Source organism: Leptonotus elevatus, chromosome 10, assembly GCF_054856555.1.
Source record: "Leptonotus elevatus isolate MCC_2025b chromosome 10, RoL_Lele_1.0, whole genome shotgun sequence".
In the NCBI taxonomy this organism is placed as follows: domain Eukaryota; kingdom Metazoa; phylum Chordata; class Actinopteri; order Syngnathiformes; family Syngnathidae; genus Leptonotus; species Leptonotus elevatus.
Window position 1 is genome coordinate 21,591,039 of NC_141248.1, and position 23,971 is coordinate 21,615,009.

Genomic DNA, 23,971 nt, shown 5'->3' on the forward strand with positions numbered 1-23,971 from the left:
ATTTTAGATTGTTGTAATTTGATTTGTGAGGATTATTTTGATTTCAAAATGTGATGAAATATCATTTGACTACTATAATGATCTACATGGTTTGTATGCTAGTCACATGCAAAAATACAGGAAGGCCAGGGCAAGATTCGAACCCCTGCTCTAACAGAAAAGCTATGCTGTCTTGGCAACAACCCAAGAACTGTTCAGTCAGATGGAATATTTGCATGCAGGGATTGCTATTATAAGGCTAATCAATCCTTAATTTTAACAATTAATGTTGTGCTTTATCAGCATTAATGTATCTTTTCTGGGGGAAATGCAATGTTTCCAAGTATTCAACCAGTCAGCAATTACAAAGCTAAAATATTTATACACTAGACGCACATTGTGGTGTGTTTATATTTATTTGTGTGAATGTGAAGCAAAAATAAAAAGTTTCAAAGTTCCTCTGTAATTGCAAATACAATACATCACTTGTGTAAAGCAACTCATGTATGTTTTCCTGTACAAGACACAAGCGATGCAATGGGGTCTCCACACCCACATTTTTAAATATTTTCCATAAAGTAAAGAAAATAATAATAATAATAATAATAGAGTAAAACTGTGTGTTAAACATATTGATAGTAGAATTATATGCAGTTTTACAGAGAATGTACAGTACATCCAGTCCTTAAGGAATTAAAGCCCTGTGCTGCAAGCTCAGCATGACTACATTTAATGATCAGAGAAGGAGAAAACATACTGTGTAATATAACACAGGGAAATACAAGTATTGCATCTATGTAAAAAGAGAATTATAATGGTTATTGCAACCAGACACAATAACAGTCATTCTTATTTAAAAAAAATATTAGTTTATAGTAGTAGCAAATAAATTCCAGTTAAGTGCATGTGATGGATCAATATGTGTGTGTTTTTGTCATCATCTAACCAGAGATTTGTCCTAAATGAGGCAGGATGTTTTTAGGCTTATTTCTATGACTTCAAACAAAGTGACTTAAAATGACACCAAACCACTTATAAAGTGTCTGTGTTTCTGGCCTCTACCACCTTCGCCGCATTGTCCCTGTAGGATTTATGATCTCCCACTCTGGCCATGCGCTCCTCTTCTTCCTTCTCTTTCCTCAGCAGCCGGTAGTTGAGGCCCATACCCATGAAGAGGAAGAAACTTGAGACGATGAGGAGAATCCCACAGCCCTGGTACGTGTACTTGTAGTCATGATAGATGTCCTTGAACTTCCCTGTAGAGATAAACATTCACTTTGAGTTAATTTCAGCAGTCCACACCATAATACGGAGTGAAACCTCTAAAGTCGAACGCCGCCAAAGTCGGAACAATTTAGAGTGCATCCAAAAGGGCAATGATAACTATAGAATTTTTTTCCACGAGAAATTGAAAGAATGGGGGTGGGGCTGACTAACAGACAAAAAATATTTAAAAATAGAGAAAAAAAATCTGCAAATAGGTGAATCCGCAGGTGCCGAATTGTGAGTATGCAGATTTCCCTTCCCTAGTCGCTATTTGTGTGTGCATCAAATGTAACCGATAGTGTTCACTGTAGTAGCTTTATTTGGTTGTATTAAACAGTGATTAGTTTAAACCGGCAATAACTTAATGCACTTTACATTATTAGAAAAATGTTTTGAAAGAACAAAAAACAGTTGGTATTCGACTTTGTCGGTTCCACTGTAATGTTTGTGATAGTCAGTTACCTAGCAATGGGGGCCCCAGCAACACGGGGCCACATTCAATGATAGTGACCAGGCCAACAGCACTGGAGAAGCGTTGTGCTCCCACCAGGTCCATCAGGGTCTCAAATAATACGGAGCTCAGCCAGCCAAAAGCAAAGCCAAAGAACATGGAGTAAATCACAAAGCCTTTGTAGTCGACTGACATCGGGGCAAAGACGTGACACACGCCATTGTACAGCACAGAGGCGGCAAAGAAGTACTGGATCCTGGGCCGAACCCATTTGGTGTTGGCCACAATGCCCATCGAGGGTCGGGCGACCATGTCAACAAATGCCAGGACAGACAGCAGGAAAGCCGCTTTCTCTTTCGGGATGTCTTTGCTTTTTGCAAAATTACTCAGGAACACTAATGGCGCAAAAAGGCCAAAGAACATGACAATATTGCCTGAAATGTAAAGCAAGAAACCACGGTGCTTGAACAAAGATAGGTCGAGGAAGCTGTTCATGATTTGCGAACAACCCCTTCGCTCTGTAGTCTTCTCCACTGGTTTGGGCTTCGGTCCGATGGGTCGCATCAGGGAACCGGCAACGCAGCAGTTGAGCAGCAGGCCACCCAGGATGAGGAAGCTTCCTCTCCAGCCAAAGCGGTCGTAGAACCACGTGTTGAGAGGCGCCAGCGTGGAAAGGAAGACTGGACTACCAGCCATGGCAATGCCGTTGGCAATGGGCCGCCTCTTGTAGAAGTATTTCCCAATCATAGTGAGGGCGGGGTTTAGGTTGAACGACAGTCCCAATCCTACAACACAGTCACAAATATTATTTAAATGGATATATTTTGGAAAATTTTGTTTTTAATGCTCTGTACAAAAAGTTGTAATTTTGAGGGCTTGCCCAGTCATAAATTTAACAACCAAAGTAAATCTTTTGTGGCCTGTTTTATAAAATGAATGAACCATTTTGAAATATGTGATTTATGTTGTCACAATATGGCTTATTTACACTATAAATGTGCAGACTTTCTCCTCCCATGACTTAGAAACTAGATTGGGCAACGATTTGCCATTTTCTGGATACAGGTTATATGTGTGCGGTATAGTGAGTGAAGTCCTGCCTCCTCGGGTGAAAATGTTTTAATTGGCTTTACAGGCACTTGCTACTCTTACACAATCTGGACTCTACTTCCACCCGTACAGGCCACTTGCGTCATATTGCTCCATTACCTGTCATTTCGATAACAAAAGCTTGCTGTTGCCGCAGGAGTTAATGTGGCAAGTTTCTCACATGCGTGAGGCAGGGCCACACCCTCAAAATAGTCAAATTTCAGCAAGAAAATAAATGTGTGTTTAAGGTGCACTATAATTCTTGGTCATTGTCACAGACATGCTATTATGACATGGGAACTTGTGGAAAAATGCACAATGTCTCCTACAACTTTTTTTTTTTTTTTTTTTAGTTTAGAACACTAGATGGCAGAAAAGTGCATGATTGGTGATCAAAAACTAGAACATTAAGTACAGTACCTCCCACCACACCAATGCAAAAATACAGTGCTTGGATAGAGTTGCAGAAAGAAGCAGCAACGAGGCCCAATCCGGAAAGACAGCCTCCCAGCATCATAACAGAACGACTCCCATATTTATTCACCAGGATGCTGCTGATAGGACCTGGGAATAAATCAACAACAACACACGATGACTGTATTTGGTTGGATGTGAGTGCAATTATATTTTTGGCCACAAGAGAGCCACAGCACCACATCTGAGGCCCTGAAAACTCACAACAACTTGTGCATCATTTTTGTCAGTGGTGCACTGCAGTAGATGTGTTTTCATTCCATTAATAATAGGATCTGTCAGAAAAACTGTGAGGGCTCTAATGAAATAATCATTTATTTGACTTGGAGATACATACACATTGACAGATGTAATTTGTTTGTGGAATCGCCTTAAATTGACTTTAAACACATTTGAAAGATGATTGGAAGTTCAGGCGTGGGTGTTTTATTGTGTCGAGAGTGTGGATGGAGATTCTGGACACAGTGTGTAGTACTACAATATTAGCAAATTTGCCGCAAGGCTCTTCGAACCAGGTCGTGATTAAAGGTGTAAGTAAGCCTTTGGTTCTGCAGCTATGTGAGGAATCTGTAAACAAGTGGTAGGAAACCTACTGCCCGCGGCTCAAAATACGACCCGCAAGAACATTTCATTTTGCCTTCCATGCAATTCAGAAATCCACATGTGGACTCTAATAGGCCTGAGTGTCTATGAGCGCCCACGAGGAAGATCGCCTTCTTGCCAAATCCCCACACTGCCCAGTCCATCTGTATAGAAACTGACAGTTTTTGTTTAGTGCTTGTCTAAACGCATTTGCCATCGCCACGCGAGACAAAGGGTCTTTAAATTGTAATGCAGGCCGTCTCCGAGCTATCAATGAGTTCTTTCCTGGCGGGCCCGCAGGGAGAGCTGCCCGGGATAAAAAGGTTGGAAACGAACCGGTGCGGAATATTATGAAGGTAATGGATCAAAAATGGAGGGAGTACAGGGGTGCGCAACAGTCGCTTAATGAACTCGTCCCGCTGACGTGCGGCGAATGCTTAGCAAGCAAAGCGTTAGCGTCACAGTGCCAGCAAACTAACTGTCAATTTCCGATGTGCCACTTGCCGTCAGCTGTGTATATTTACACCGAAACATTTGCATTAATTGACGGTGTCAGTCGGCCTCTCCGTGGAATGTGTCGCCGTACGAAAGCAGCTTTGATTCATTGATATTAAACATACTGCTTGCTGATGTAATGAGGAATGAGGGATTAAGATGGACGTGTAGTTTCACTTGAGTTTGACATGAAATGAGCTATTGGCGACTTAAATAGCAGAACTCACTCTTATGTAATGTATGATACCATACCCAACAAACTTTACACACTTTCCTAATACACTTCACTAAAAAACTTTAAACGGTGTTTATGGTGTAATATTTACATATTCATATTAGTTTGCCACACTAAGGAAATATGTTCCGGAAAACTTTCCAGAGATTGCAAAAAGTGGTCCATATCATAATTTTTTGCAGTTTATCTTACTTACATCGGAATAGAGTGAAGTGCAACTCTTTTTCATTCCGGAGCAAAGTGTTTATTTGCCCTGTGATGAATATCATGCAGCGTAAACAAAAGCCCGATCATCACCTGCCTGCATGTTTTCATTGATCTCATCAAAGTGGCGTCACTTCTAAAGAAGCATACTGAGGATGTGTACAAATCCATCCAGCCAGTCAAAGAATTCACCCAATGGTCATGTTTTGTAAACCTCAAAGATAATTTAAATTCTTCAAAGCTGTGTTTACTTCAAGTCTTTAAAGAAGTTTTAGGCAACTCGATTTGAAGCAGCAGTGGTTCAGTCTATCAAAACTTCACAGGGCTAGAATCTTGCTGTAGAATTAAATAAGGCAATTAGAGTGAATTGTTGGAAGAAATTCTAGTGAGCTCCCTGAGTGCTGTTGAAGTGCCCTTGGCCAAGGCACTCAAAGTTCCTTGCCTGCATTGTGTGAATGTGTGGTGTACTCCACACAACATTGAAGCAGGTTGTTATACTACTGGACTATTTTCCTTAAATGAGTCAATATCTCTTCACTGTGCCTTTTTAGGACATCCCCATTTCACTATTCTGCGAGAAATGCATACGGGTCAAGCTCCCACACTTTTTGTACCGTACATGCAAAAGGTTAAAAAAGGATTGATTTCAATAGCAAAATAAACTTGTTGACAGGGTACACATTTAATATGAGCACGTGGTGGACCTTAACTTAGCGATATGATTCAGTTTGCATGCTGACTGTGTACTCTTCAATAAATATATTTTGAATTTTTGATTATTTTTTTTTGTTTTGTTTTTATAGCTTTACAACTTCCATCTACATGCATAATATGATGAAAATTAGGAAATTTAAGCGTAAATACTTATTGTGCAACATGCTTACTCTCTCAGTGTTTATTGAAGAAAGGCAAATGCAAATGTTCAAAATTATTATAAAAATAGAATATAATGATCAAAATATCAAATTTTATTGTATGACCGTGTTAATTTATTTAATTTAGGATAATTTGACCACTTGCTGCACACACTATAGTTAGCAAAGCAGTGTGTGGGACTTGACAAAATCACGTAGCCTACATATAATAATAATATTTTAAGACATCCCCATTTCTCATTCTTCATTTTATATATATATATATATATATATATATTTGTGTGTGTGTGTGTGTGTATGAAAATGGACAGATTAAAAAATACTTATTGTACTGGTATCCCTGCAAATGTTTGACCACTTAAAATAGAACATCAGTTTCATTTTCTAGCTACATTTTCATGATGACTGATTCTGATGTGGGCACATATGCCACATTATAGATTGACCCAAATGGTCTATTTGAAACATCCTTTTGTTCAATAAAATCCCATGTTTGATTATGCTGTTACCTCCGCCGTACGTAACTGCTAACATGATGGAGGAGATCCAAGAGACCTGGCTGCTGGTCACATTGAAGATCATTTCAATTTCCTTGAAGAAGACAGTGATGGACTTGGGGAACGCATAAGAGAAGCCAATAGAGATGAAGGCCCCAATCACCACCATCCATCCCCAGCCACCTTCTGGGGGAGTGTAGCCCACTGGACCTCCGACGGCTGGTGCCATTTTGACTAGAAAATGGTTGCTTTCTGCTTCTCTCTTTGTGGTGCAAACAGGAGAACCACTGTAGAAATAAAACGTACATTAATTAGGATTTCCTATTAAATGAAATACCATATTTCACTGTTTGTGGTTTGTCAGCAGAATAGGATTTTGTGTTACCATCCTTAAACTTACATCTTTTTTGTTTCCATTAAATGTACGCTCATTTTTTTATTTGAAAAGTTCCAAGGTGTCCTAATGTCATGTCTGTGATGTGCTTTTATTAAAATATCCAAGGAACAAGAATTATTATTACACTGTTTTAACCCAGTTTTACAAGCCTCACTGAAATTAGCCTACTTTGAGGGGGTGCTCTTGTGAATACAATCATTAACACAATAAAAGCATTTTTTTTTTGTTCCATTAGGGGAGGCAGCAGTTCATCCCAAACCTTGAACGAGGGAAATTTGGTCACATTCCACCTCCAAACGACCATCCAAAATGACAAAGACAAGACCTGTGGTGGAGGTGAGTCTCTTGCACAGTTTAAAAAATCAACATGAGCACGTTAGCCACCATGACTTAAGTGCGCCGCTGAGTGCTTTGAGTCAAGCACATCCTAAACATTTTGCTAACTGGACAACAGGGCGCAAGATTGAGGATGCTATTTAGGAGCTACCTTGGCTCTGCATGTGCTACCACACGCTGATCTCCAGCAGTTTAGCTTAAGTCATGATGAATAAGAGTCCATGTGCCGAGTCAAACAACTTACTGTGTTGTTTACACTGGGGGGAGGCCACTCGGAGAGAACATCGATCAGAGCATGAACACAAGGAATTCACACTGCTCCGTAGCCCCCAGCTCTGCAAAGCGCTCCTTTTTTATTTAGCCGGTTTGGACTTGATTTGGTTGACAAATACTCTTATCAAAGACCGGTCTTATAAACGTATTGGATAGGCCAGTTCTGCACAGTGAGGAGTAAATATTTAATGTGTTAAAGAACTTTTGTTATTGAGCTGGGATTTTGGCTGCTGCTATGCAGCTGTAAATGTGACTCTTAGTGTCATTTGTTCTTATTTACCACATTCTTACACACTTTAGATGTCACCTGGTATACATAGTTTCCTCCTTGAGACATAATTTTTGGATGGATGGATTGGCAAGACAAAGCTTATTCTTGCCTTGTTATTTTTATTATTTAAAAAGATGAGAATATATATTGGTATGTAATTACTTTTCTACAATTTGGTGTGTGTTGTAATGATTATTGTTTATCCAACTTTGCAAACGAAAGGTCACAACAAACGCAAGAAAGGCCACTTGAAAAATATTCACTGTCTAGAAATAGTTGCTAAACATCCACTACGCATGCTCCCAAAAATGACAATGTGCAGGGGGGATGTTCTGTGCTGGCGTTTAAGCAGAGGTGGGCATCGAGGGACGACGTCCTGCAGGTTTTGCATGTTGCCCTTCTCCAACACAGCTGATATATGATCAGCTCATCAGCAAGCTCTGCATAAGCCTGACAGCGATCCTGTTGATTGGAATCAGCTTGTGTTGGAAGTGAGAAACCTCCAAAACCTGCAGGACTCCGGCCCTCGAGGACCGAGATTTGCCCACCTCTGGTTTAAAGGATGAAAAATTCAGCGACTGGAGATGATGAATGGACAACATTGTAAACACGGACAAAGCTCCAGATAATGCGGCAAAAGCATGCAGATAATGACAACAACAAAAATCCACATTTTATGTAAAAGCATGGGCGTAGAACAGGGTTCACCAATTCTGGTCCTCGAGATCCGGAGTCCTGCAGGTTTTAGATGTTTCCGCCCACTAGCACACCTGATTCATATAATATAGTTTGCCTGATAACGATCCTGATCTTTAGTATCAGGTGTGTTAGTAGGCGGAAACATCTAAAACCTGCAGGACTCTGGACCTCAAGGACCGGAATTGGTGAATCCTGGCATAGAAGGCACTGGCAAACAAGGACAAGAATACGGGGTGCAACGATCACAATTTCCTGAGAAATCACTGTTACAAGTCGTAAACCAAATTGGTGAAAATTAAAGGCAATGAATGGACTGAGAGTGGGGGTGACTTTTGTATGTCTTAAACACTAATACCAGCACAAGTCAGCTGGTGGGCGGCTCTGCAGAGCCTCAGTGGGAGTTCGCATTACTGCCAAATGTATATACTACTTGCTACTTCCTTGCCAGACACTGCCAACTTAGTTGAAGTTCAATGTTGAGATGAGAGCTGCTGGATTGGGCCAACATTCAAAGTATCCTTGAAAAAACATCCTAACTACAACAAATCCTCCATCGAGGTTGATGTTCTTCATTTCTCATGTATGACAAAGTTGGTAAGAATTCCCATCAAATCTGCTGGAAAATCGTTCGATGAACATGCAGCTTTGTGATGCTTCTAGCAATTTCATTCATTCTCCCTGCAGCTGAGCTTTGGGCCTCGTACGCATCGTGACTGCTAATCAAGTGGTTTTGTCTCATTGAAAATAGATGAATATTAAATATTTGCACAGGGAAATTAGATCTTCACATAATACTTGTATGTGTCTAGCACAAGCCTGACAAAGCGACACACGTTTGATGAATGTCGATTCTAGTAGGACATGTACACAATCAGGCATTTTGAAAGCAGAGCCTGGCTAGTGTTAAAAGTGTGCAGCATCTTACCTCGGCTGGCAGGCGCTCTCAAACGGGGCCAGATAAGCTCAGCGGGACACGTCAATGCAGATCATGGAGGAGACTCTTTGACTCTGTAGCGAAAGGAATACACCGCATATGCTTCACAGACGCTCCAAAAGTGATCTGCCAGTTTACATCCAGTCTGACAATAAACCTCGTTGGCGGCAACTCTGCCTCAAATGTCATCGGTTTTTTTCCTTTCCTAATCTAACCTCAAAGTTGGAGTCCAATCAGTGCCCGGATGAAACTTGGACAGTCTGGTGCAGGGGAGTTACGTGGGTCACCTCTTATGAGCTGGGGGGAAGCTTAGTGCCATGGCCTTACAATGCTTTCCCCACCCCTCTGTCATGTGCTGAGGCCGCACTCATTCACGGCCGGGCCCTATGGCGTGTTTGACCTACGAGGATATCCAATCATGTCTGCACTGTAAGAGATAAGATGCTTTCTGTCACACCGACTTCCTCTATTGGCTGATTTATCCGGTCCTGAATATTAGAAGTTGTGACCGATATTGTTAATCGTCGTCATTTTTAACACTTCATAGGTCCGCTATGGCCAGGCATTTCCTTCCCAGTGAGTCTGTATCAAGGCTTTGGAATGGGAAATCTTATCTTGAAGCACGTCTTGTCTTTGTTTGGAGGGTCAGTGTTGCCAACCCATTTTTGGTACTCTAAAATCACCTCAACACTTCTGAGCATGTTCATTGCACTAACCTCATACCTATATACTTGGTAAACCTCACCAAGAGGCGCTTGTCCATGATTATCCATGGACTCAAAGCCTGTTTCTTTAATCTGACACTACAGTATACATAAAAGAACATCACTTTATCTAAAAAGTCATTGTATATGATATTTGATGATATTTTTTCCGATGTGTATGTATTTGTCTTCTATTTATTGTTATTTTTCTTTTTTAAACAATCTGCTGTATGCTGCTTTACCCTGTACTGCTTTCATACTTGCATTCCTTCTCTGTGGACGTTATCTTACTCTGCATACCGCTTATAGAAGCAGCTCATGTATAAATATTCATGCTACACGCCATTTTGATCTTTAAATCAGCAAGGCATAGGGATATATAAAACACGCTGAGCCTCTATGTCTGTCTTCGGATTCAATCCCTCAGAGGCAAAAATGACATGTTTTTGCATGGGGCTACTTGGTCCAGTACCAGTAACAAATCCCGGAGCTGCTTTTAGCCATGCTAAGACTTTGTAAAGGGAGGAGGAAAGGCTTCCTCATCTGCCCCGTCACATCTCAGGATGCCTTTGGTGGAACATTTTCCCCCTGTGACTTTGATTTTTCAGATATGTCATATCTTGCATTATAGGATGTAGTGTGTTTTACTGTTGCATTAAATTGTCTATGATTGACTGGCAGCCAGTCCACAATCATAGCATCTAGTATTACTGAATAGGCTCCAGCTTATCCGAGAGCCTGAACTGCGTAAGCCAAACAAAATGGATACATTGATGAATTCCATACATTGTCCTGTCATGGAGTGATCCCAGACCTTTCTTGCGCCATAGACCAGATGGACGTAAAACAATATTTTGACTGATCGGGAGTGAAACAAACAAAAGGGGGGAAGAAAACATCTTAAAGGTACATGTTGGTTGGGGGCTGCTGCCGTGTCATTTACTGGAGCTCTCTTGTTTACAATGATCCAGATATATTGTGTTTTGAGATTATGAATGGCTGCAATGAATGGCGTGAGACTGTGTTGTCACAGGGCACGCTCAGTTACAGCCATGATTTTCTTTTTTGTATGGCCTCAAAGTGGTTTTCATAATCATGGCTTTAATACTTTGATAATGTACGTCAGTGATAGGCATTGTGCGACTTTGGTAGAAATTCAAGTAGTTGTTTGGGTTTTGTGGCTGACGCTTCTGCAGCAATTTAAAGAAATATAAAATAAGGTGCCGAGTGCTGACCCAACCCAGAAATATTCTTTAAGCGAAATGCGCATCTTGGCAGCGTGGTGCATTATGGGTAGGCTGGCAAGTAGCCGACTACCAACTTTTCATTGAGCGGTAATAGGGGCTAACGGGAAGGTCTGATTTGGACCATTTTAACCCTTGGAAAGTTGATGTTTTTTATTTAATCTATTTTAAACATGCATCGTGTGTAGTTACTGACTGCCCTCTAATGGGACACTACAGTTAAGTTTATTTAAATGCTTAATATTTCGCTGAATGTGTGCAATTTAGAGAGAGATCTTCACTGAGGGGGTCAATTGGGGCTAGAAGCAGATTCTTTAATGACCATCACTCCCATTAGTTTTGTTACACGTACGTCTGCTAGCAAGCTTTGTGATGCTTTCGTCCGTTACCTCGGTTTCAGGATACTGACAAAATGCATGTGTTAAAGACATTTTCAATTTTTTGCTTCTTTTTTGTCCATTTGGATCCTTATTTGCTGTCTGTAAATTGGAAAGAGTGAACGAAGGTTTACAAGTGTACACTTCCGTCTTCTCGAGCTTTGCAATGGTGGTTTTTTTTTGGCTATAAACTCTATTAGGATAGTTAAAAATGGCACAAAGTGCACCTGTCGTTTTTGTCACTTAATTAAGGCTGAAAAACTTTTAAACAATGCTTGCAATCTTTAAGGTGTTCAGTTATGCAACACTTTCAGTACTCTAATCTCCAGCCGCACTTTTTTTTTAGCTTGATTTTCATGCATGCGCAAACGTAAATGCGAACTTTGCTTATTCTCCATCCGCCCTGCCCTAATTTTACCTATATGTACTGCAACTCGACCCTGCATAAAAAAAAAGACCCGCGATCCAATTAACGCCAATGTCTACAAACGATCTTTTCCACATTCTCACTTAGTTTTTGTGTAAAGGAGGTGTAAGTGAGCTTTCATTAACACTTATTTGCTACGTGAGGTTTGGTGTGTTTGCAGCTCAGTGTTAGAGGGGGAAAAAAGTCCATATATAGCATTTTCAGTGGGATTAAAATTGATTATCTCAGCTAAAGACGGCTCCTATACAATATAATCAGCTGTAAGGCATCTGGGCACACGTTCTCCTTCAACGTGCTGGTGTTCATTACTGCGCCTGAGCCCCTCAAGTGTGCCGAATGCAGCTTTTCATTTTACACCCATAATGCATGATCTTAACTGGAGTTGGTTAGCAAAACAACACCTCGCCGCGTGAGCGGGAAAGCAATAAACGCCGTGCCGCCTCCACAACTTTGACGTGACTGAGTGTGATTGCTCGGTGGCCAACAGAAAGACACGCTTGTGGGGCAAAAAGTCGGTGCCAATTACCTTTTACTTGCGCTAAGGTGCGTGCGGTACAAATGAAAGTGCAGTATATCGTGTCTTGATGGACTGCGATGCAGCCAGGTCCCTTATAAGGGTCACACGCTGAATGTTTCCAAACTCAATTAGCTAAAAGTAAGGAAGCATCCATTCTGTTAAAGAGGCTGCAGTGGCAGGAGAGCTTTCACCTTACACAGCTAACTGAAGCAATAACACAAAAACACACACCAATAGTCATTCCGTGTTTTTCTGTGTTTAGGAAAGGCTTTTTGCAGAAACACCGTCAGCGAGATACCGAGCTTCATTGAATCACAATTGCAGGAAAGCAATTAAGAGGACATTAGCCTCATGAGGCTTACTATTATAATACATACGTTGTATCGTTGAGTTTGGGTAATTGGTGTGAAAGTCATTCAAAACAGAGTTGTAAAGTTATTTGAACAGGAAATGTGTATCACAACATAGCATGAAGGTGAACATTTGTTTGATTCCATAATGAACTGTCTTTTTGATTTCCCTTGTCATCCAGGTATTGATTATCTCCAAGTTCGAAAGTGCGAGGTATTGTTTTAATCGCCATTGTTTGGTTAGTTAGTTAATAATATATAGTATAAACAAACACTGTAATGGCCAGTCAAAGAGTGTATATTTTTTGAGTCACCACAAAAAAATGTTTTAATGTGGGAGGTTTCTGTTACACTTTTTGCTTCGTTTTTATTTGGTTAAAGCATAAAACTCAAACTAAGTACAGGTTGTCTTGTACATTTGACACATTTTCAGGTCTTGATTGCATCTCAGGAAAAAACAAAACAAAACATATTTCAAGTCTTTGCCAGGGCGACATGCATCAAGTTGTTCATGAAGTTACAAAGCAATTTGGGGCCTGCTTTGTGATCAAGCCGAACACATTTCAATGTTATCGCCGCGATTGTGAACGGCGCACAAAAGAAGCACAGCAACACACACCAGTGAGTACTACAAAGGGGAGCCGTGACAGCGTCGGAAGCAACAGCTCTTGGAAAGCTTCCTGATAAATATCAGTCGAATGAGATTTAAAAAAAATTTTTTTTTGTCGTATTTACAAGCCACAAAACACATATATATGCACACTTATACACACATTGCACTCTCCATCTAGCATTTTAAGCAGCCCCTTTGTACGACAGATATCCGGCTATACAATGCGCCCTGTCATAACGTCGAATAGCTGTACTGTAATCATGCTTAAGCTGTTTTCCCGCGCAGCGACATATTAGATTGACAGTATTTATTGACTGGATATGTGCAACTTTTAAAGGCATCTGATGTTCCTTTAAAGGCAGTATGTTTATTTATTCACTTAGTCTTAACAGAGGCTGTTTGAGGTACATAAAAGGCATTATTAAAATCAACAAAAGATACTAACGTGTGGTACACACATACTGACTAAATTGAACAGCTTCCCTTTCTTGGTCGGGGCCAAGTGTTGACCTGTTTAAAAGTCACAAAGACAAACTTTTTGTCTGTGTTGTCAATAACTAGTTAGGTCGAACCACAGATTCTGTGATTGTAACTTGAAGTGGAAAGTTAGTCGATTAGGAAGTGACCTGACCTGTTATTGGACTTCATAAATAGAGGAGCAACTGATTGTGTTGAGTATAACATGTCTCAGAAGTCATTCACCAACGTGAACATGGAGACGAGTTTGCAACTGCTATGTAGTTACCAGATAATCTAAGGCTAGTCAATTTCTACTACTCCTACTATTATTGTTACTCCTACTCTTTCTTCTTTGTATTTCCCGGAAATCTGGATGCCCAGTGGCACAGTGCTGCCTCTTGACAGTTCAACCTTATCATTTTGTGTATGGTGTGCTATGTTGGTCATTTCAAGTACACCACACACGATAGGAGCATAAGAATACACTTTCATATTGTTTTTCCTCCTTGTGTGGGGTCGCTTAGATTAAAATAAATAAATAAATAAATAAAAATCTGTGTGTGTACCCCGCTTCAGACAGCATGTGCATGTGAACTTCATGAATGTAACTTTAGTAATAAAAATGAGTTTTTATAAAGGGCTTGAATTATTAAGACTTGCATAAATCCAAACAAAAACAAATAAAGCATCATGAATGACTATAAAGGACGCATGCTTGGCTCATTTTGGGGGTTTGTGTGTCAAGTCACATGCATAGAAGAATGAGAAATAAAATGGCCTTTTGGTGTGCACTTCCCTCCTTTGTGGTGCATTCATTGGCGTTCAATTGCATTCTCTTCGCTGGCGTCACATTTCATCCGCATGACACATCATTGTAAAATCTGAACAAATGGCTCTTTAGAAATAAAATAGCATGCTGGTCTTGGATATATCTAAATGAAGACCCCTTGTGGCTGCAGAGGGAATTCGGCCCCGCTACATTGCAGAATTTTTTCCCCTCTTCTGAATCTAATCTTTTTACTCACATTTTGCCGTCCACTCACTCGGGGGTTCAGACCCACACCGCTATCATGGCCCTGCCTTGGAAGCTGAGAGTGCTGTATTTTCCTCTACATTTAATTAATATTTTTTCGTTTTGTTTTGTTCATTTATGTTTTAAAAGTGTGTGAATATGTTTAAAGTGTCTTGGAGGGGTAAAAAAATTAAACTATTGATGTAAATATTTTTATATAGTTTTCTATATTGCTGCTGGAGCTGGATAAAATGGGGTTCGCTACATACTGTATGTATTGCTAAAAGGTCATGATTGATCGTGTCTGATGTTCAAGTACTCGCTACTTTATTTTAGCATACTAGGCTTTTGCCAAGTGTTACAATTGCCTAAACAATTGGAAACACTCATGTCCGAGGGAAGTAGACGAATCAGGAGGTATTAAGACGGGATAGTGGATAGCAGCACGGAGAGCTGACCTTGAGGGGAATAGGGAAAATTGGCACAGGGGAATGGGGTGGGGGTGAGGTACAGGGGTACGGTAACAAGTAACAAGAGGTTGCTATATATCAGGGAGGCAATTCGGAACGGTTTATCCGATGAGGGTCAATTCCCGCTGCACTGCCGTAGATCAGAGTTTTCCGAGCTTGAGTGCGCCTCCTGAGTGGGAAGCCTTTAGTATTTCTTGGACAAAAGTATTGGGACACCTAGCCATCATTATTGCAGGAACTGTACAGTCACCGACTGGTATAATTCATTTCATTTGAGCATTTTTTGGACTGGTAAACCCTAACGTGAACACCGGTGTATCACGGTATTACAATTACAGCTGTAAAATTTATTATTTTGAAATGTCAAGGTCATTTACTTTTCCATTAAACACAATGTATTTTATTTTAAGTTTGAAAAACGGTCAGGGCCGATCGCAAATTGTAATGTGTGTGGTTAACGCATGCCCTGTTGGTCTTGGTTCGACGAGGAGACTCGATATTGGCGTTGGAGATATAGTTGTGTGTTGTGTGTGGTATGCTATGTATCTTGATGAGTGTGATGATAAATATAGTAAGTTTGGTCATTTTTGCCTTTTTTTTTTTTTTTTTTTTTTCAACGAGCGCCTGACCTGTTTTATTTTGAGTCACTGTCACCGCGCACCTCTTGAGAAAAGCCAGATGGCCACTGAGTCGAGTGATACAATTTGAGAGACGAGTGCTGTTGCACTGTTGTGCCGCGGTTCTTTGGCTCGGAGCCCAGGACTGGAACAAGCACAAAATGTTTGAATTCTTTATCATCATCATCATCATCTTCATCGTAGCCTCCACCTGCATTGTTTAAGTAGATGCTGTCTGCACCTAATGGAGGCTGGAACTTTTCAAATGAACCTGTCAGTGGCGTGCTGTTGAAATAAGCCAAAGTTATGGCAGACTCATAAGTACATTCTAGTCTAAATGAATGAGGACATCTTGTGGACAGAGTTTACTCTGCACCTCCAGTCTCATTAGATTGTGTGGCTGTGTGTAGTCAAGTTTCGAACCGAGTCTTGATTTGCAATGCTAACAAGGTTGTGATCTCATCATCTTGTGTGCTTTTAAAATAGATGTCAGATGATGGTTAGCCTGGTCAAATAACAGCTTCCTGCAAGTCTGTCATATCGATCATGCCGGCTTGACATGCGGATCAATCAGAACCAAGACTATTTGCCTCTGATGAGCATCTGTCTTATCATCTGAGGTGTTATCAGGTGCACAGTCGACTGGAAGCAACTTAATTTGTAATCACTGACATTTGCTGTTGCCTTTCTGTTACTTTTAGCATTTAAACAGTAGTTTGTTATTTTTATCTCTAAACTCACACTTGTATCTTCAAAACCTTGCTTTAAAAATCAGGTAAAATGATAAAAATCAGGATGTGTGTACCCTGTTTTTATGCTATTACAGTGTGGGAATTATTCACGACAGGATACCAGCCACATTGATTGAATATAATAAACCAGATGTCTGTCATATTATCTAGACTAACCTCTAACTCATTTGCTCCCAAAAACTTATAAATATGTTCTATTTTATTATATCTATTACCAGGGTCCCAAAAACTTATTTATGTTTTTTATGTTTTTTTTTTGGTTAATGCTAGAGCATACAGAAGGCTTTGATGCAGCCTCTGAAACTGAAGAGAACACTTGAAGCAATGGTAATTATTACAAAAATGTCCAGCAGATGTCAGGAGAGTATAAGAGATCAACCAGGGCTATGTTGCAAAAAGCTCTTTTCCCCACTGTTTTAAACAGATTTGTGAATAATGATGAAATGTAGCTATATTCTAATGGTAATTGCTGCAAAACGGAAACGGATAGAAATATACTGATGAAAGAAGAGACTTCCATGTTTTTATAGCAACAGAACATAATATTCTGTGGGCCTTTCGAAATCAGCCAAAATCCAGTAGAACAGCCGGGAGTAAAGAGGGTTCGTTCCTTCAGTGAAAAGGGCTGGGAGTGAATGAGCTAAGCAGAGGAACGTGCTATATTCATTCCATTACAGTTAATTCAAGTAACTTTTTGGACAAATCATACTTGGAGAGTAATTTTAATGCAGCATACCTTTTATTTTTACTTGATTATTATGTTGAGCTAAAGCTTGGGGAAAAGGGTGGGGAAAAATCACACGCAGCATGGACATTTGAGTAGTCAGATTGCTCCAGCACGGCATTGTTCTTTATGGCCAGAAGCTGTCAGATGTTCAGGGCATTGTGAGCAGGCGCATTGTGATGGTAAAAGAGCCCCAGGTTGTCCTACTGCAACCCTTGACTATCTGAATGAAGTAAACCGCGCCAGATTTGCTTGCTGGTTGATCCTCTGGACCTTTGACAAAAACTCACAGTGGATAATGCCCCTCACGTTGAAGGATGCAATTCATATGACTTTGACTTTGGACTGTCTTGGAGTCATCCAACTCAGGTTCTGGTGTTTGTTGTCCAGGGTCTTGAAGATTCATGACTCATCCCTAGTGGTGACTCTCCTAGCAAGTCTGATCTCATTGGTCTAATCATCCACCAGTTTTTTGTTCAATAATTCAATCTAATCAATGAATAAATGAAAACATGGACTAATACATATTGGTTTCAAACTTTGCAATGTGGTCTCAATTCACCACAGTTTTCAAACCTCGAGAGAGCTTTTTTTTGTGTGTGCCCTAGTGACTTTGAATAACATGACATTCAAGAGATGCAAGTCGAGGGGATTCATCACAATTTGTCACTGTACGTTTTCATCTGACCTTGTTTTGTTGATTTTAGCTCACTCTGCGCTCTGGGCGGAGGTTTATGACAACCCCCAAATAAAAATAAAAGAGGATAAGTACTGTAAATGATTGCTGGAGCCCAACACATTACCGTGGAGATCATGCGGGAATATTTATGCAATGTGATTCAAGCATGTCCCGCCAATCTAGTCTACAGGACGTTCACTGTTTGCCCCCATAAAGCCGGTATACGACTTACCCCAACGGTGCACTTTTGCATCTTATATATGCTCTGCTCATTTTCCGCTTGAGAAAGTCGTGAAAATTGACTGGGAATTTCTCAATGCAAACGAGCTGTTCTTTCCACGTCGGGAGCGTCGCACAGGTAGGGGCACACTTTTCAATAAGGCTCCATCCCATAACGGGAGACCGCCTGAGCGTCCATCCTGCAAATAAAAGCCATCAGCAGTCACGCATTTACGATGGCGCTTGTGTCCCCCGCAGGGACGTATAAAAAAATGCTCTTCATGCTTGAGCACGATAATGGATTATGCAGTCAAAGTGCCACCTTGGTCTCCTTTTGAAAACCAATTTGTTGTGGTTGGAGCAAGAGAGGATGACACTCTTGTTTAAGCGTGTCTATTTCTTGTGCATTTAGGTGTGTTACCTCTGAATGAAGTCTTGTTACGTGTGCCCCACCCGAGCCAGCAGATTTGGGAAAATAAGCGTACAGTAGTGCTTCAATTGTAAAATCATGCTGCATTTGTTTTTTAAAGGAGAAATTATGCTTTTGTTTAGTTTTTTGATCAGCCTGTTTTGAGGGGAGGAGTCTGTCTCATGCAAATGAGCCATGTGCTGCAGGGCCAATGCCGAGTACAACTTACCATACCATGACAACAAGGAAGACTGGACGAGCGAATCTTGGCACCTTGAAAGTGCGCAAGAAAGGCACAAAAGAAATTGACTTGCGCGCACATGGGATAATACAGTACAGATAGTACAGTTTCCCTCTGGTGATACGGAAAATAATCAAATAATTGTACAGTTAAACTACGAGTGGCTTAAACTTTTATTAAAAAATCCAGTACAGTACATTTAAGTACAGATCAGTTGTATTAAACTTTTAAGTACAGCATTTTTGCATTTAATCATTAAACATGCATATAAAAAGCGCTTCCATTTGAAAGACTGGCTTTGCGTTACATTGGATACATGTTGATGTTTTGCACCCCACAGGAAGTTGGCTTTATGCCAGGTTATGTTATGTTTAGGTTTTGTACATGACAAAATGTAGCAAAATTACGTGAATTGTGTTTTTGTTAATGTGATAGCCTAGCCACATTAAAGCTAAAGATAGCATGCACCATGTGGGTGACTTGGCGCTTTTCCTAAACCTATATGTCCCCTTTTCTTACAAAAAATTAACTCAAAAATAAAATTAACGATGAAAACAGGCTTCCTTCCCTAGTTAAAAAAACAAACAAAAAAACAAACCTTACTTAACTGAATATTTATTTATGTTTTTTACTGGCAGGAATGGACTTGTATAATGTGTTGTCTGTGCAGCACAAATACTGGAACCTTCCAAAGTTACATCAGACAGTAAATGAGAGTACAGTCGTTTTCTTTGTATGTAGTCCACCTAATTTGTTGCTTCATTTGTTTCATATAAACAGCCTACTGCACTCACACCCGGCAAGATTACAGTACACGGTGCAAGGATGTTGCTTTCTTCTCTAGTAAATCTAATTTTACCTCGAAGCTTAAGTGTGTTAGCATGTGCAACATATCCATCACTATCATTTCTCAATAAAGCTGCAATTTTAGTACCGAGTTCAGTAAGCAAAGCTTCAGTAACATGAAGGAGCCTATTATATAATTCAATTTGCACTAGATTGTACATGCAATCCTTCACATCTTCCTCACAGAATGCTAATGCTAGGTCGGAGGCTTTGTCAGGGAAGCTGCAGATGAATAATTAATTGATGCCACCACAATTAGGGTGTAATTTACCTCGCCATTACGCACTGATTTTATTAAGCACCGCTGATGGGCTGGCAAGGAGTCCATGTAAAATTCATGGGATGGCAGCACATCAAGAAGATTTGGAGTGAAGGGAAGAAAACACATTGACAACAAATCCCACCTCATATGTTGGATTATTAGAAGCCCGCCCCTCTGCAAGATGGGACACACCTTTTAACAATGAACTCATCAATTACAGTTTAGGAAGAACTATTTTCTCTTTTTTTCAGTTCTTCTTCTTAAATGGTGTACATACTGATAATTGGGCCTAGATTGAGCATTTGTTCCCCCTCACTGATTAAATCAGTCCGTATGAGTCGTTTGTGACGTCTTACATCATATATTGGGTTTTTACACATTACAAAGGGCTTTTGATCTTTTGGATGATATTTTAGGATAAAATCTCAACTGCACTTGGACAATCATATGCTTCTATCGTTTGCTAAAGGCACTTTTCTGTTCCAAGTGCACGAAGCAAAGTCCATAACATCTTGCTTGGATGAGTGTGACATGGAAGCGAAACCTTCCATTTTTGTAGAAATTCTTTCCAGAAAAGTGGAAGCTGTTTGAGCTTCAAAGATGTTGTCTACTGTTTTTACTTCCAATTGTAGAATTGGCTGGTGTCACAAAACGTTTGTACACATTTTGGACAACTTTACAGAGTTCTACTAAAACTAAAAGCTTTTCATGTGTACTTGATGACATAAGTAGGTTTAAGCACCACACTTGAAATAATGTAAAGGCATCGACATTTGGTCTTGTTATTTTTACCTGAAGTTGCCAGGCAACGCAAAATCCAAATGGCCCAAAATGTTAATCATACAGCTCTGGTAGAACAAAATTATTGAAAGTGAGTCCTTAAATTGAATCAAGCTCTCGTAAAAATCCACGTCCCGTTGTGAACAGCATGGTGGTCGTTGTCTGGTAATATGACTAAATTGTGTGTGATTTGTTGTTTGTCTATATCTGCTCGGGGATTGACGGATGATGGATAATAAGATACAGTATGCTCCATTTTACCTTTTTTAACAATTAATATACAGTAAGTGGTAGAAAATGTATGTATGGATAGATGTATTTTTCATGTTACATGGTAAAATAATGAGTTATACTGTAGCTAGTGGGTTTTTTTTGTGTGTGTGCTTGGACCTAACTAAAATATCTCTGCTACACACCTGGACCAAACCTTCATCTGGGCGAGATGACAATAAACAGAAGCGCTTCTCAGACAAAGCACTTGATAACACCACCCTAACCCCTAAACGAGAAGCGTCATGGCGGCAAACAGCGTTTTAATGCGGTGAACATCTGTATGCAGGCGACAAAGGTGCAGCGCGAAGCGGGGATGAAATATTCATCGCGTCCCGTTTCTTGACAATGAAGCGACGCGACAGCGTTCAATATATCCGAATGGGAGACAAAAAACCGCCACCTTGCGTCATGACTTACTCTCAGTTCAGAACGCAAAGTTAGTTCATCAACGCTGTACACAAAGTAAAAGCCTGCCCTTGAAAGGGGCTAACCTACAGATAGTACATTGTATGTAAATATTGCGCAGGCATTCCCATGAATATTTAACGGCCTGACAGTGTAGCACAGGAGATAAAAATAATTCTCCCGTCAAGTGAGGACCTTCTTATGAAATGGGGTAAAAGCTATTCTGTGTTATCAGATTTTTGTAGCAAGAGCGGCGTTTCTTTTGGATTGCATCATCTTTTATTTAAATGTCAGGACCCGGCGCTGGATGACGACTGCGGCTTTTCACAGCTTGCCGAGACCAGTTCGATGAGGCGGGCCTCGGATTGGATTTGATGCCACTCGCGATGTAAAAGGTCAAAGTAAAAACAAAAAAAGGAGAAGAAAAGAGGGGATTATATACATTTGTGATATTAAGGATTAGTGAGTTCTCCCTCTCTGTCTCTCTCTCTCTTGGAAACACTCAAAAGGGGATTGTTTTCATTCAAAAACGAGGCTTACACTCCAATCTTCAATCCATAAGATATCAACAAACAGCAGGATCAACCAATCGGATCTGGTGACCAGGTGCTAGATAATCAATGTATAGAATTTAAAGCAGAACATTAGGTATGCATGCACAAAGAGATTTTTGTTCAGTGATGGGGGTCAGTGTCCTAACTGATTTACAATGCCAATTTGAACAATTCTAGTAAAGCACAACTAGCAAAACTAAAGGAACACTTCCTTAAACTGCATGGAGATGGGGAATACAAGAACACGCCACGTTCTAAATTAAAGGACAAGAGAGTCAGATTCGAGGAAAAGGCTACTGTCCCTGTTAATTTTGTTTCGTAATAAAAATAGTAATTGTAAACGAAGTAATAGTAGAAACAGCATTGGTAGAAACAGTAGTTATAGTAGTAGATGTAGTCGTAGGAGTACAAGTAGAAGAAGTAGTAGTATTACAGTTTTTCTCCATAGATTTGGCACATTTTTTGAAACTGAAATGACATTTTCAAAACTGCAATCTCATTTGGCCAAACAGACTCAGTTAATTAGCAAAAGCACATATCTATCCCAAAACTGGTTACACATGCTTCACTCAAAGTTCCTTTCCTAAACAAAGAGTCGGTAATGTCACAGCTGCAAAGATCCTTCTCAATTGCTGTGGCTCATCTGCATTCACTTAGTGCTTTTGCCAAAAGTAAGTTGGATGATTTTGCACAACACCACGGATCATCTGCAAAAGCTAATATGTCCCCCAAAACAGCTTAACTATGTGTCAAAATCAAATTTCTATGTCATAAAGTAGTCAGTGCCCTCACAATGCATCGTCCCTTTGGCATTGTGTGAGCACTGCAAGTCAAAATCATTAGATGTTCTGTCACAACAGCAGAGGTGCCGCTAACAAAATACAATTATATATAAAACTGGGGGCAAGAGCAGTTCTCAAAGTTTTGGTTTGACATACTCCACTCACAGTCAAGGAAATTGCAACACATTTATTATTTTTTTTCACTTTTCACTTTTTTTTATTCACAGTTACTTACACATACACATAAGAAAGTGTTAGCCAAATGCTGTATATTTATGAAAAACTAATAACTAAAATTATATCTCGCACACAGCGTAAATGAAGAACCAACTATTGTAACACTCACTACACAGTAAATTCTGTATTGTAAATTTGACTGGGACCAAATAGATTCAGTTTTAGAGTTGTCTTGAATTTGAAAAAAAAACATTTTACACATTTTATTTTTCAATAAAGAAAGGTTCAGTGAATGCATATAGGAAACTGCTGAGGTTCAGTACTTCCAACAAGATAAAGAACCACTGACTTAACTTGCACAGTTCACGTCTAGTTTTCATGAGTGACCAATTGTCTGCAAATATTTTTGCTGTAGTTTGAAATTTGAATCGCAGGTGAACAGTGTTGCAATGTCTTAAATAAAAAATGGCAAGTTGAATTACATGATTTTTCGCAACAAAAATGGTGTTTGCCTGTTTCTCCTTGCAATAAAATGCTGAATTCCATCATCTCCACCAAATTGTTCACGGCTCTGGCGTCATTAAAGGGTCACGCGCCGCTGGGTGTTTACGCTGACGCAATCCGTGCATATTGTCTTGCAACGGCAATTGATGACTTGGAAAATAAATGTGTGTTTGCACTTGTGTGTGTTAGAGGAATACAGTAAACAAGTGTGCATCAAGAATGGATTTTTGTGATCAGGATGAGTACACACAACAGTGGATAATTGACTGCACCAACAAATGGGAACACACGGCATGTTGACTGTTAGCATTGTTTACTATAGATTTTGCTTTGTGTGCATATGGAAGTTGGCAAACTGACACGCTCAAGTGTCGATTTAATTGAAAGTGAATTCTTGGAACTTTTTCGATAAGCATGCTTTGCAAAACAAACCTGGTTACTCTTACGGCTGCCAAAGGGTGCCGCTGGTGTGCTTGTGGAAAGTTTTCTAGCACTCGATTACCTTTTTTTTAAGTTC

At 40.0% G+C, this 23,971-nt stretch overlaps 1 protein-coding gene and 1 long non-coding RNA gene across 7 annotated transcripts in view; one reads left to right on the plus strand and one right to left on the minus strand.

Annotated features, from left to right (window-relative positions):
- Positions 1-23,971, plus strand: part of LOC147167606 (uncharacterized) — a 132,850-nt gene that overhangs the window by 1,087 nt on the left and 107,792 nt on the right. For all 5 annotated transcript variants that reach the window (XR_015096366.1, XR_015096367.1, XR_015096369.1 and 2 more), the window contains exons 2-3: positions 1,123-1,194; positions 6,780-6,880. This is a non-coding gene — a long non-coding RNA (uncharacterized LOC147167606). The remainder of the gene's footprint in view (positions 1-1,122; positions 1,195-6,779; positions 6,881-23,971) is intronic.
- Positions 478-10,706, minus strand: slc16a1a (solute carrier family 16 member 1a). 2 transcript variants are annotated; one of them, XM_086087882.1, is made up of 6 exons: positions 10,548-10,706; positions 9,049-9,131; positions 6,160-6,434; positions 3,206-3,349; positions 1,708-2,481; positions 478-1,235 (listed from the first exon to the last, which is right to left on the minus strand). In XM_086087882.1, exons 3-6 carry the CDS (start codon positions 6,374-6,376, stop codon positions 1,012-1,014), a joined length of 1,359 nt encoding a protein of 452 aa, XP_085944008.1. In that variant the 5' UTR covers positions 6,377-6,434; positions 9,049-9,131; positions 10,548-10,706; the 3' UTR covers positions 478-1,011. The 2 variants fall into 2 exon arrangements, with proteins under 2 accessions (XP_085944008.1, XP_085944009.1); XM_086087883.1 differs by lacking the exon at positions 10,548-10,706 and having other exon boundaries at positions 9,049-9,295.